The sequence below is a fragment of the Leuciscus leuciscus genome (genome assembly GCF_965113295.1).
Source record: "Leuciscus leuciscus genome assembly, chromosome: 11".
NCBI lineage: Eukaryota > Metazoa > Chordata > Actinopteri > Cypriniformes > Leuciscidae > Leuciscus > Leuciscus leuciscus.
In genome coordinates, this window is record NC_138735.1 from 20,625,387 (window position 1) to 20,638,461 (window position 13,075).

The window sequence follows — 13,075 nt, forward strand, 5'->3', positions numbered from 1 at the left end:
GTACAGTACTTCCCCTCTGTCACAGAAGTTTAACGGTCAAACACAAGCATACAAAGCGGTGTGGACAGCTGCGCTACGTATATTTGACTGATAAGATCACAGCTGCAAGTGAAGGGGATGGAGCTCCCAGCTCCCAGCTGTTCGGGGCTAAACGACTCACTAATTAGACACAGCAATTATGCCACTTATCTAAGAACTAAGAGGAAACGGGGAATAAGATTGTGGAAAAAGCTTGAGCTTGTAATAGAGCACACATATTAGATATAATATGTGACATAGAGGTGTTTGTGAGTTTGAGTGTGTATGGTGTATTTCCTTAAAAAGAGTTGATTTTTTTTTTATTTGAAAGTGCATGTTTTCAGAAGTGAAACTTGAATGACATCATTTGAATGGGACTGGAGTGAAGAAAGCTGAGATAGAGGCCATCCAAGGTCCACAGTTTCTGAAGATGTGAAGTCTAACAAAAGTGTGAGAAAAAACAAGTGTTGGGAAAGTTGATTAATTACTCTGCTATTGTCAGGGACATCCCCGACACAGCCACACTCACTGAGAAGAAACGGAAAACCCACGATGATGTTAAACAAAACTTTGTACTTTCCTGAAATGACTAGTTTCAGCAGCTTTGTGTTTAGTGAAAACGGTTAACGTATATATTTTACATTTTATATAGAACTTATTTTAATTCAAACAAAACTTATTTTAATTCAAACATATTTTCTTTCATGAATATGTTTTGTGTCATTTATGTTAGTATTAACTGAATTTAATCTGGGTGGGGGGAATTGTCATTGACCCATATGCAAAACTAGAGAGGGAGGGAGAGAGAGAGCGAGAGAGAGAGAGAGAGAGAGAGAGAGAGAGAGAGAGAGGGAGGAGGGCATCTAATCGGATTATGGAGGCAGAGTTTTGTAGCGCACGCGTCTATTCCTCCTCTTATCTTCAGCGGGAATGTCCGGCGTTTCCACTCTCAATGCTGTTTTTTGGGAACATCACACTACCTGAAAAGTTTCTCCTGGGAAGAAATTACGACATTCTGAAGATTGTTTCACTTTACATGGAACTGCAAACATTTATTATTGGGACTTTTCGGTTTCCACACGAGCTAATGCTCGTTATTGAGGAACACTACATTGACATTTCGCGTTATAGAGACATCAAGTTATTAAAATGAGCTGATAAAACTACGTTAAGTTATTTTTATATGGACACTAATTGCATTTATAATCTATATGAGTGGGGCAAAATGACGTCGCAGATACTTAAAAGAAGATTCGAACCTCAGTTTGGAGATTAAACGTTTTTTTTTTAATAGCATTTTTGCTCATTCGGTATCTATGACTTTAACGTACCTAAATGCAGACGAAGGAGACCAGGAGTTTGATCCGCATGACTTGAGGATTTTATCATATAGGGGTTAAATGGTTCTGATAACGGACAGCAGGGATGGCGGAGGATCATCTCCAAGAAAAGTTAAACCACTTAAACATGCTAAAAGCGCCCAGAACTGTCCCACTATAGTGGAGGAATCACCTGATCGCGCGGGTGATGACGATTATGATGAATATCTCGGCTCGTGCGAGTTGGATGGGACCGATGAGGACTTCGAGGAATTGGGGGATTTCTCACAACTGCCGGATGACAGGAGTATCGTCTCAGATGACTCCTTTTATCCACCGGACGATGACTTTGCCGACTCCGAGAGAACCCCTTCCCCGGAGAGCCCAGCACCGCTGTCCTTTTTTCAAGCGTGTTGCAAAAACAACGCGCTCATAGTGAAACTCATGGTTAGACAAGGTGTTACGGAGGAGGACGTTCGGGAGACGGACAAAAACAAAAGAGTAAGTAGTTTATGAACATCACACTTTACAGTACACTTATTATAAGCTACATATCACATGCTACAGTTAAATGTGAATCGTTTAACAACGATAAGGGTCGTGAACGAATCGTTATATTGAGTCGGAGTTTTCAATGAACTGAACCGTTCATAAAGTTAGTCTGAACGATTCGTTTGAAAATTGGACTGAATCAGGGGTGTGCGAATCGGTCAGAGAAAGTAGATATTTTCGAATCGGTCCTTCTAGGTCTATATTCCGGGTTAAATTGATTTAGGTCATCATTTAGTCAGCCTCAAGTTGTTGTTTTCTGCTGAACACAACATAAGATATTTTGAAGGATGTAGCCAGACAGTTGACAGTCGGTATCCATTAACTTTCATAGTATTTTCTTTTCCTACTATGGAAGTCAATGGCTAACGTAACGTCGTGAACTGATTGATTACCAACATTCTTTAAAATAGCTTCTTTTGTGTTCCACAGAAGAAAGAAATTCATACAGGTTTGGAACTTGAGGGTGAGTGAATGATGATGACAGAACTTTCATTTTATGGGTGAACTATCCCTTTAACAACTCACTGGTCACCGGGTTGATGCTGTCTCGTTCGAACCATAGGGTTCGAATCGATTCCTAATGAGCCGAGAACCGATCATTGACTCGTATGGAGTCAAACGAAGATTTGACTGATATGAAGAAAAGTAAATTACTTTAATCAGAAATGTTACAAATATTAATTTTTTTACGAATGGTCAAATACCTTTTTAAATAGACCATTTTAAAGAACAAGATGTTGTTTCTTAGTTGAAATGGGAGCTTAATTAATTATGTATAAGTTTGTTGTAAAAATTGAGCAATTAATGCAAAGGCAGACCACATTGTTTATTTGCAGTCTCGGGGCTCTATCTTCTCCCAAAACTCGAACTAGCATTTTTATAACATTCAGTGGCAAACAAACAGCCTAGCTACTTAATTCTTACCTGTTTAATTGTGATTGTCACAATAACTTATATTAAGGCTACTTCGCACTGCTCTAACAACTGCCTGACATTGACACACTGATCCAACAAAACCCAACACTTCTTGTTGGGGCAGTGTGATATGTTGGTGAATGTGGTAGTTTTATAATGTTTCTCTAAAAATATGTCTTCAAATGTCAGAAAGTCAGTTAGACAATAAATTCTACACGAACATCAAACACAAAGTTTAAGTTTGATTCTGGCAGACTGCTGGGCCCTCTGAGACATGTCTTTTGGGATAGTTACATTGTATAAAAGCTAAACATGAAACAGTTGTATGAGTGCAAAGTGTTTAAGAGTAATGCACAAATAATTTGCAGGCTTGAGGGTTTAAGTAGCACTGTCCCAAGAACAAGCCTAGCATAATCCTGGTCATTCCTCGCAAAAATGAGTCCCTGAGTGACATCAACCTCCCAGAGCTTGAGGCCTCGACAGTTCAGAATGTATCACGTTACAACTTAAAAGCTTGGATTTTAGGGAATGTGTCTAAAAAATGTGAAATCAATACACTCCATAAAGAGAAGCTGATATGATGTCATGGCTAATGCAGTCCTGATAGCCTAACACACAGAGCTCTATAGGAGAATCACTGTAGAATGCTTTTGAGGAACCTCAAGAGCTCCACTTAACACAGGCGCTTCTCTTATCTCGTCTCTCATCACTCAAACAGGACAGTTCAGAGAAACAGGCACAGGATTTCCCCACTAATAGTTCCAGCATGTGCTCTGTTCATCTGAGACATCTCTGCATGGTGTAATGCTGTAAATGAGGTTATTAGTCAGTGTCCCTTCATAGGCCGAATGACATGGCAAAAAAACAACAACACACAAAACATGTTGACACAGTAGTGGCCAAAAGTGATGTTTAGAGGGGGAACATTTGTTTTGAATGACCCCACAAGTTCCATTAAACCATAAAAATATGAGTGGAATATAGAGAGTATCTCACAAAAATGAGTACACTCACTTTTGTTGCCAGCTATTTTGACAATAATGGCTGTATGTTGAATTATTTTCAGAGGACAGTAAATATATACTGCTATACAAGCAGCAGAACATTGACTACTCTAAAATATATCCAAGTTTCATTTCTATGGTATTGTCCCTTGAGAAGATATACTAAAATATTTGCTGAAATGTGAGGGTCTCACTTTCGTGAGATACTGTATATATAAACTTAGCAAAAATGGCAAATTGCTACAGGTTTTATTTCTATGAAAAAAGAAAAGCATACATAAAATCTCACAGGAAAAATCATACAGTGACTACAACTTAATCAGTTATTAATATTTGGTTATTGCATGTGTTGATCATTTCTTTGTATGACAGCCTGGACAAAACTTATGTCTGCACAATTTGGCATGTTTCATTGCGTTATCACAAATAAAACAATTGACTCCAAGCACAACTATGCAATATGCTTACACATTTTTTTTTATATATATATTTTTTTATAATATTTTAATAAAGGGTCAAGATGTCAATTTTCCTACAATGGACATTATTTGCAGACCAGAGGTACCACAGTATAACATGCTATGTCTTTTAATGTCATTATATCGCTAAGCTTACATTACGAAGCACCTTACCCTTTTGAGTGAACTGTTAATATCAGTACAGGATGCATAACATCTGTATTTTCCATTATATACACATGACCCCTAACATCCTGTTTACCATACAACTAATATTGCTAGGAGTTCAGTGAACTTGTTCTTGCAAATCTGTGGCTGGGCTGGATTGCATTTGTTGAAAAAAAAAAAAGTATAACACTCTTAAACTACATCACCAAATATAACAGGCCTGGCGGGGAAGTAAATTTAGTCAGCTGAACTGACAACTCTCTGGCAGATTCAAGGCATTTCATTCACACACTGCTGTGCAGGTAGTGCTTTCCAGTTGAGGAATACATCAGAATCCCTTTGAGCTCAGCACTGATGTAATATCAAGTCATTGATGGAACATCTGTGGATAGATGTTACCCACTGACCTGTTTTCTGGGACTGCAATGATTCACAGCCAGACTGACATGATATTATCAAATCCAGGCCAGCATGCTCACACTTTTTTAGGACAGCTTCTGTTTCAATGTGGTTTGTCCTGTTATATACTACTGTTCATCCTAAAAACATTGTCCTTCTTAATGCAACTTCAAGTGAATAAGTAATCTAATGTTCATAACAAAACACTTTAATACTTAGTAAAGTGCATAGTACAGTACAGTATTGAGATTATACAGCAATTCACACCCACAATTATGATACACACAAATACATCTACAATTCTTTTATTAGAAGTATCATAGACGCCGTATTTTGTCTTCTCTGTCAAAACTGAACTGGAGGACAAATCCTGTAACTCCTCTTTCATTCAAAGGCTCACAAGGCTAATCCTTTCTATTTTAAGATTCAACCAGGCCACAGATTACCCCCAACACATGTCTACATTTGTATTAATACCAAGCTGAGTATTTGATATAAAGTTGCAGACTAAGAGAAATGGGTTGTGTCCTGAATTAAATTTTAACGTTTTAATAAATCTGCCTATGAATTTTCTGTATTGCTTGGTGACAGTGATACAAAACATATAAAAAGTGAAAATGCAATTATTACCTGATTTACGATAAACATTTGTCTAATCGCTGACACACTTTTGGCAGAGGTGTAACATCCTTGCACTATTCAACCTGAGAGAGTCGCTCTAATGTTGATTGCCAGGCTTTAAAGGGATAGTTCACCCAAAAATGACAATTCTGTTATTAATCACTCACCCTCATGTCGTTCCAAATCCGTAAGACCTTCGTTCATCTTCGTAACACATATGAAGATATAGTGTGATGTTCCCAAAATAAGAAAAACATTCTAAAAAAATCCGAAAAATATTTGTTGCAGAATTCTAAACACTTTAACAATTTATTATTGATTTAGTTTATATAGAGGTCTGTTTTGAATTAATATTTTGGTGGTGATTCACTTACAGACGAGCCACGGTTGCTTTTGTTTAATGATTGGACTGAAATTTAAGTCGTTATTCTCTGAAATTCATTCATTTCTGTGAGCTGTTAAAGGGAAAGTTCACCCAGACATGAAAATTATGTATCATTTACTCACCCTTTGTGACCCTCATGTTGATCCAAATATGTATGACTTTCTTTCTTCTGTGTTACACAAAAGAAGATATTTTGAGAAACGCCCATGTTTTTTGTTTTTTTGTCCGTACAGTGGAAGTCAACATTCTTCAAAATATCTAATTCTGAGTTCCACAGAAGAAAGTAAGTCACACAGGTTTGAAACGACATGTTGTGACTGGATCATGGAGACAGTGAGTTGAACTCAAGAATCTCAAAAGAAAGATTTGTTCACAAATTAACAAGTATTTCTCAGACATAGTCGAAATGAGCTATCATCGCACTATTTTTATACAATAGGCACAGTTATTCAAACATTAGCAAGATTTATATTATTATTACAAAAAAGTCTGTGGACCCAAAAGAAGTTCTGCTCTCTGCTTTAAAGGAGAAGCATGTTGTTTCCATGGCTCTAGTGGCACCAAATGGAACTGAAAAAGGTAATCCGGGTACTTGTTGACTATTTTATGAGTACTGTGAATTCGGACATACTTCTTTCATCACATACTGTTTTTTGCCTATACTAGTATATAGTATGAAAGTATGCGATTTCGGATGCAGCTTGGGTCTCATTCACTAACTCTGCATACGCACAAATTTGTAACTTTCACACAAAAAGTATTCTAAATTTATGATCAACTGCAACCACATGCAAAAAAAAACTTATTCTGGGTGTCCTGTTGATATCAAAGGTGTTTATTGTTTGAACTAGTTTTAAGGTTCTTTTAGAGAGCACAATACAGTATGTTTGTTGAGAGTGGCAAAAGGCTATAAAGGAAAGCCCTTACTTGAAGATGGTTTGGACATGTTTTATGCAAATTATTAACACTGATGCCCAGTGTTAATAATTTGCATAAAACATGTCCAAACCATCTTCATGTAGGTTGCCTGTAGAATACTCCAAATTCATTAACATTAGAACGAGGTTGAGAACAAATTGTGTTGTGAATTAGGTGGCAATATTTAGTGAGAAGTTTTCATGTGCATATAAATATAAACAATCCATGCAATTATTAGTAAATGAGACCCAATGACTATTTCTAAACAGGTTTTTTCCTGAACGGTCCTGCCCCAAATTCACATCATTGGTTGTGTCAGTGTAACTAGTTGGGATTCTCAAACAGAGCAATGTTTTGATAAGTGGCACAGAGCCACAGCATTTGCACTTTTCAAGGGAATTAACCCACTGATGGCTCACTCACAGTTGTATCTGTTTATTAAACTGGAAACATCAAGATAAATCACTGTAAACACTTAAACACACTTTCATCAGCATCTGACGTGCAGCAACTGGAAGCATTTCGGCCTTATTGTCCTAGCCTTGTAAAATGAGCTTGTCCAGGGTTTATTTTTAGTCAGCAGCCTCCAGCTGTGTTTCAGTGTGATGAGAGGCTGCTGACACTTCCCTCCACACTGCTACTGTTCACACTTAAATAGGACAGACTGACTGTGAAGAGTGAAACAGACATGCTAAAGGTCTTCAGTAAAAAACCCAAACATCTGCTTTACACTGTGAAATCACATTTTCAGGTTTGAAGCTGCGACTTTAGGCCAGATTAGAATTCAAAATTCACACGGCCAACTCTGCAATAAAGCCGTGACCACCATTAGCTTTTTTCATTGATGTGCAAACCAAAATCTTGGTAAACAGTGGTTATCCTGTATTATTATTATTATTATTTTCAGTTATAACTGATAAGGCTGGGTCGACAATATCAATTAATCGATTTTAGTCAATCTTCTTTGATGAACCAACATCAATCCTTAAATCTCAAAATCTATATTTTAGTTCATCAACTTGGATGTTTAAGTAATTTCAACTTAAATTGCATTTAACTGACTTAAAAAAATTGAGTTGAATCTTGTATAGCTTAAAAAAGCAATGTAAAAACTAGTGCTGTCAATCGATTAAAAATGTAACTAGATTAATCACACATTTTTTTCAAATATATTTTATAATGTAATCATTTCACAGTTAATCTCCAAATTAATGTAGAGACAACATGAAGACAGTACATTTTAAATACTTGTTTAATGGCATCTTTTTATGAATGAAGGCCAGTATCACTGATACTAATACAGCTACTGATGTCTCGATGAAAATGACCCCCCCCCCCCCCCCATCCCATTTTAAACATTAATTTATAGCCAATCAACATTACAGTGTAATTGAAAGCTATCAATTTTTTAACATTTCAAAAAATATAACAACTAAATTAAAAGTGAGCTTTGTAACCTTTCAGATCTTTTTTATGCTCAATCTGCAACATTACGCACTAACTAAAGGTGAAAAAGTAAAAAAAAAAAATGTGTACGCACTGTCACTGTGCCTGATATATATCCAAATCAAAATTGGAATCAAATCAAATTAAAAGCTTTTGAATTGGATTCTAATTGAATCGTGAAATCTGTGTCAATACCCAGCCCTTTTATTGAGACTGTTTTCCTAAAATGTATCAACTACTAGTAAAAGTTTCCCGGCCAGGGTGGAAACTTCTTCACAGTATTGTCTCATGTGTGTGTTGAATCTACAGACTGGACTAATAGTGGCGTGCTACCAAGGGTACGTGGATGTTGTGATTGCTCTTGCCCAGTGTCCTCACCTGGATGTGAACTGGCAGGACAATGAGGGAAATACAGCCCTCATCACAGCTGCCCAGGCAGGTAAGAACCATCCGACAGCCTTCAATCCAATCCTGACATATTTACATTTATATTGCCATCATAAAGTTTAAGCAACTAGTTTCTCAACATTCAAAGTAAATGGAGTGTGAAAACTTTAAAACACTACTATAACTGAACTGTTGAGTGCCCTAGGAAGATTATGTATTCAACAGTTGACTGCATTTACATAATTCACCTGAACAATTGCAGGTCACATCACAATCTCGAACTACCTTCTCAACTACTTTCCCGGGCTTGACATCGAGAAGAGGAACTGCCACGGTTTCACCGCTCTGATGAAAGCTGCTATCCAGGGTCGAGTGGAATGTGTCAAAGCCCTGATGCTGGCAGGTACTCGAGCCTCAGATCACTGTGCAAAAGATCTGCCAGGAAACACTGCAATATAAAGCAGCTGTTACATGATTAGCTACAAGACAAGGATACAATACAGCCATAATCATACCACAGATTTAATATTTTGTCATTTACTCAATCTTTTGCCATTCTGAATCAATATACTGCTATTTTTTGTGTGAAAAAAAACCCATATTGTTATGCAGCTCTTGCAACTCGCAAACTAAAATCACAATACGACTGTATTACAATACGACTTAATACTGTGTATACATATGCTTTAATTTTGGCTATTGTTGCTTGTTACGCTTTCTTACTTTTGCTATACTTTCTTTTTTCTAAAATGATTTTATATACTGCATTTTTATTTAAAGAAAAAAGAGTTTGGTAATACTTACAATAAGGTCTCATTTGTTAATGCATTAACTAACATGAACTAACAATTAGCAATACATTTGTTACAGTATTTATCTTTGTTAAAATTGGTTAAAAAAATCCAGCTGTTCATTTGTTCACAGTGCATTAACAAATATTAACAGATACAACATTTGATTTTAATAATTAAAATGTTGAAATTAACATAAGTTGAAGTGCAGTTCATTCTTAGTTCATGTTAACTAATGAAACCTTATTATAGTGTTACCTTAATTTTTTTTTTTACCTGTGAAGCTACATTTTATGTATAAAATTAGCCATCTACAAATAATATTTATTACAAAAAATTATTATTATTATTAATTTTTAGTTCCCTGAAAATTGTGCCCTTTCTGAAGATCATCAATAATGACAAATGGCTTAAAAACACTGTAAAAAAATATATCTATATAATCAATAATATATATTGATATACATATGTTTTTACATTGCTTTTAACGCATCAAAATAAGTTAAGCAATTAAATTTTTTTTTTTTTTTTTTACATAAGTTATACAAGATTCAGCTCATTTTTTAAGTTGAAATGACTTAAACATCCAAGTTTAAGGTACTTATTTAAGGCAGCAACTTTTTTACAGTGTGCATTGATGTAGTGCACAAGCCATATGCACCACTTTTTTGGTGGATTTTATTTTTTATAAACTCTCGTTACATGGCAATTTTTTCTTAAAAAATGTATACTTTTATTCATGGAAAAAAATTACCACATAAGTTTACAGCAACATGAGAGGCTAAAAACGAAATGTTATTTTGTAGAATATTGTAAATGTGCCTTTACTCATATAACATTAGCACATTTACTTTTTTCATCAGGGGCTGATCTGGATGCCAGGGACAACGGGAGGAAGTTCACTGCGCGAGAGTGGGCCATCTTCACAAGCCGCTACGAGACTCTCTTTGCCATGATGCGGCTGATGCGTCAGCCGTGTGCGGACCAGTTTTGTGACGCCTATCGGCCAGAGTGGCCCCTTCTGCCCGCACTGGTGGCCAAAGCACAGACATCCAAAGGATGTATTCGGAGAATTTCAGACACACTACGTGACTTCTTTGACATCAGTAACGTCACAGAGGCTTCAGAGGACGGGGTTCTGGATCACATGGTGCGCATGACAACAGCACTGGGGAGTCCATTCATCGCAACGGCGTGTCGAACGGTGTGTCCAGACAGCCCGCCCTGCGTGGGAAAACGACGTTACTCCGTTCAGGAGATCCTGAAGAAACGACGCATCGCACAGCTGAAAGGTCTGGGACCCGAGCGCGTCGAGAACTACAAACGTCTTTTCCAGAACTCCCGCGTCCTGCTGGTGCCCAAACCCAAAGATCGCCGCGCGAGTCTGCAGGCCCAATCAGACATCTCTTCGTCCTCTCTGGTCATCCGCAGGACAAGTCTGCTCCCCTTACACATGCTGAGGAGGAGCAGCGTCAGACCAGGTATGGTGGTGCCCAAGCTGAGGATTAGCAAGGCTCCTACGCCAACCTACGTGCCGGAGAAAGTGCGGCGGAAAAGCAGCTTTATAGACGACCAGTTCCTTCAGATCCCCAAGTGGAGATATAAAGAACTTAAAGAGGAGAGAAAGAAAGCAGAGGAGGCGGAAAGGAAAAGACTGGAGGCCATAACGAAAAGACAGCTCTCTACTGGCAAAAGGAAATAAGTGTTTGCAAACTCAACATTTGATACTTGAAATTCAGTCCTGATATTGGATTGAAATGTATTTTACTATTTATTGTCATGGTAAATGCTTCTAAACTATTTTTACCCTCTTCAAAATGGGGGTAAAGTGATCAGCTCCTTTAATATTTTTGCAGAATTGTGAGCAACAGGAAGCTAGCCAAACCAGATCAGCTAATATGGGTACAATACTAAAACAAGATGCTACTGTATGTTTACATCCTTAAAATAGGACTGTTTGACTTTTAGAGTTGTCCAAATGCTAGCATTGGCTCAGATTTAACATTATTTAATCATCATGAATGTATTTAACAAACATACATTTTAATACCTCATTTTGAAAGTATTTTTCTAAACATTGTAGGTATTTTGGCAGTAGCCATACCTGTATTTGCACACATTTCAGAGACAAATGCTCTACAGACAATCGCCAGTAATGAAAGACGGAGTGTAGTATCATGGATCAGCATCTTGTTTGATATTTTCTATACATGTATTTTACTACTAACTATTTATACTACTAAAGCACTCTAAGTTCATTACTTTAATTACTATTTTCTGAAACTATAATTGTTCAACAAAAAGCATGTAATAGCTTTTACAAAATGGTATTTGCTACTAAATGGGGGAGAGTAAGGTAAGATGTCGGCCCCATAAATTCGCACACTAAATGACTGGCCTTTGCGTATTTAGCAAGGACCAAACTTACACAACTGGCCTGTGATGAAGAGATGCACTTAAAAAAAGGCTAAACAGTTCTACTTTTTCAACATTGATAATAATAGGAAATGTGACAATGAAGAATGGAATAATGGCTTTATTCACAATAATAAATTACATTTTTAAATATTTTAGAAAAGTTATTTTAATTTTCACTATATTACTGTTTTTACTGTATCTTTGATCAAATAAATGCAGCATAGGTGAGCATTAGACTTTTTTCTTTATTTGACTAAACTTTTTTAACAGTAGTGTATCTTGGCAAACTAGTAGTTTAAAAAATCAAGTAAATTATTTAGCTAAAGATTAGCTATGAATTATTAAATTGAAAGATTTTTTTCCTAAAAAGATAGCTTTGGGGTAAGTTGTGCCAGAGTTTCAACTAATAGTGATGCTAAAATTTACCCTCAAATGCAGAAAATATTCAGAATATTATCCCAGCTATTATCAAAATGCAAATAATGTGCAGCAAAATGCAAAGGGATCGATTGTACATTAGCAGATATTTCCCCCTTATTTGTGTTATTTAATTAAAAAAGCAAATGATTCCCCAATTTGACCTTGACATGACACACCTTACCCCTAACATGGGCAATGTTTTTGGGAGGGGATTTTTTAAAAGGCTTTATAATAAACACTTTCAAACTATTTCGGTTTATAGGATCCATCCTGAAATATATCTTAAGTAAAAAGTGGCACAGCTTACCCCGCTCTTGTTCAGAGCTAGGAACAGTAAAACCAAATTCAAACATATTACAACAAATCTCAGGTATGAACGGTTCTGTATGCAGAATAACTTTTTTTTAAATGAAAGTATATGGAGTGAAATCTGTTTGAAACGTCTTCTCACTGGCCGTCACGTCATCTCTACAGCACCGCTGTGCCTCGGACTACACAAAATACACAGTCACACTCCTCACATTTTATATGGAAGTCAAAACCAGAGCCGACATTATGTCACAGTGCCGTTTACAATATTTTAGGTTGTACTAAATAAACCAAAAGTGATGACCAGCAATACTTGGAATAAGAGTGTCATTGTAACTTTGGAATAAAACACTGCTTTGTAATACTAAAGTGTGCCATCATTTTGTTGAACTTTGAGCATGTGTGAAGGTGAAGCACAGACCTTATTAAGCTATTGAGGTCACCGGTATGAGCTGATAGACGCTGAGGTACTTATCTATCTGCAAGGTCAGCACTTGCCCAGGACAACATGAAGAACAATGAAGCACCCTCTGCTGGAGAACCGAAG

At 36.7% G+C, this 13,075-nt stretch overlaps 1 protein-coding gene across 1 annotated transcript; it reads left to right on the forward strand.

Moving 5' to 3' along the window:
- The first annotated feature begins 855 nt into the window (after nucleotides 1–855).
- Nucleotides 856–12,838, forward strand: ankrd33ba (ankyrin repeat domain 33ba). Its single transcript, XM_082184583.1, has 4 exons — nucleotides 856–1,838; nucleotides 8,513–8,642; nucleotides 8,853–8,993; nucleotides 10,245–12,838. Exons 1-4 carry the CDS (start codon nucleotides 1,419–1,421, stop codon nucleotides 11,081–11,083), a joined length of 1,530 nt encoding a protein of 509 aa, XP_082040709.1. The 5' UTR covers nucleotides 856–1,418; the 3' UTR covers nucleotides 11,084–12,838.
- The last annotated feature ends 237 nt before the right edge of the window (nucleotides 12,839–13,075 follow it).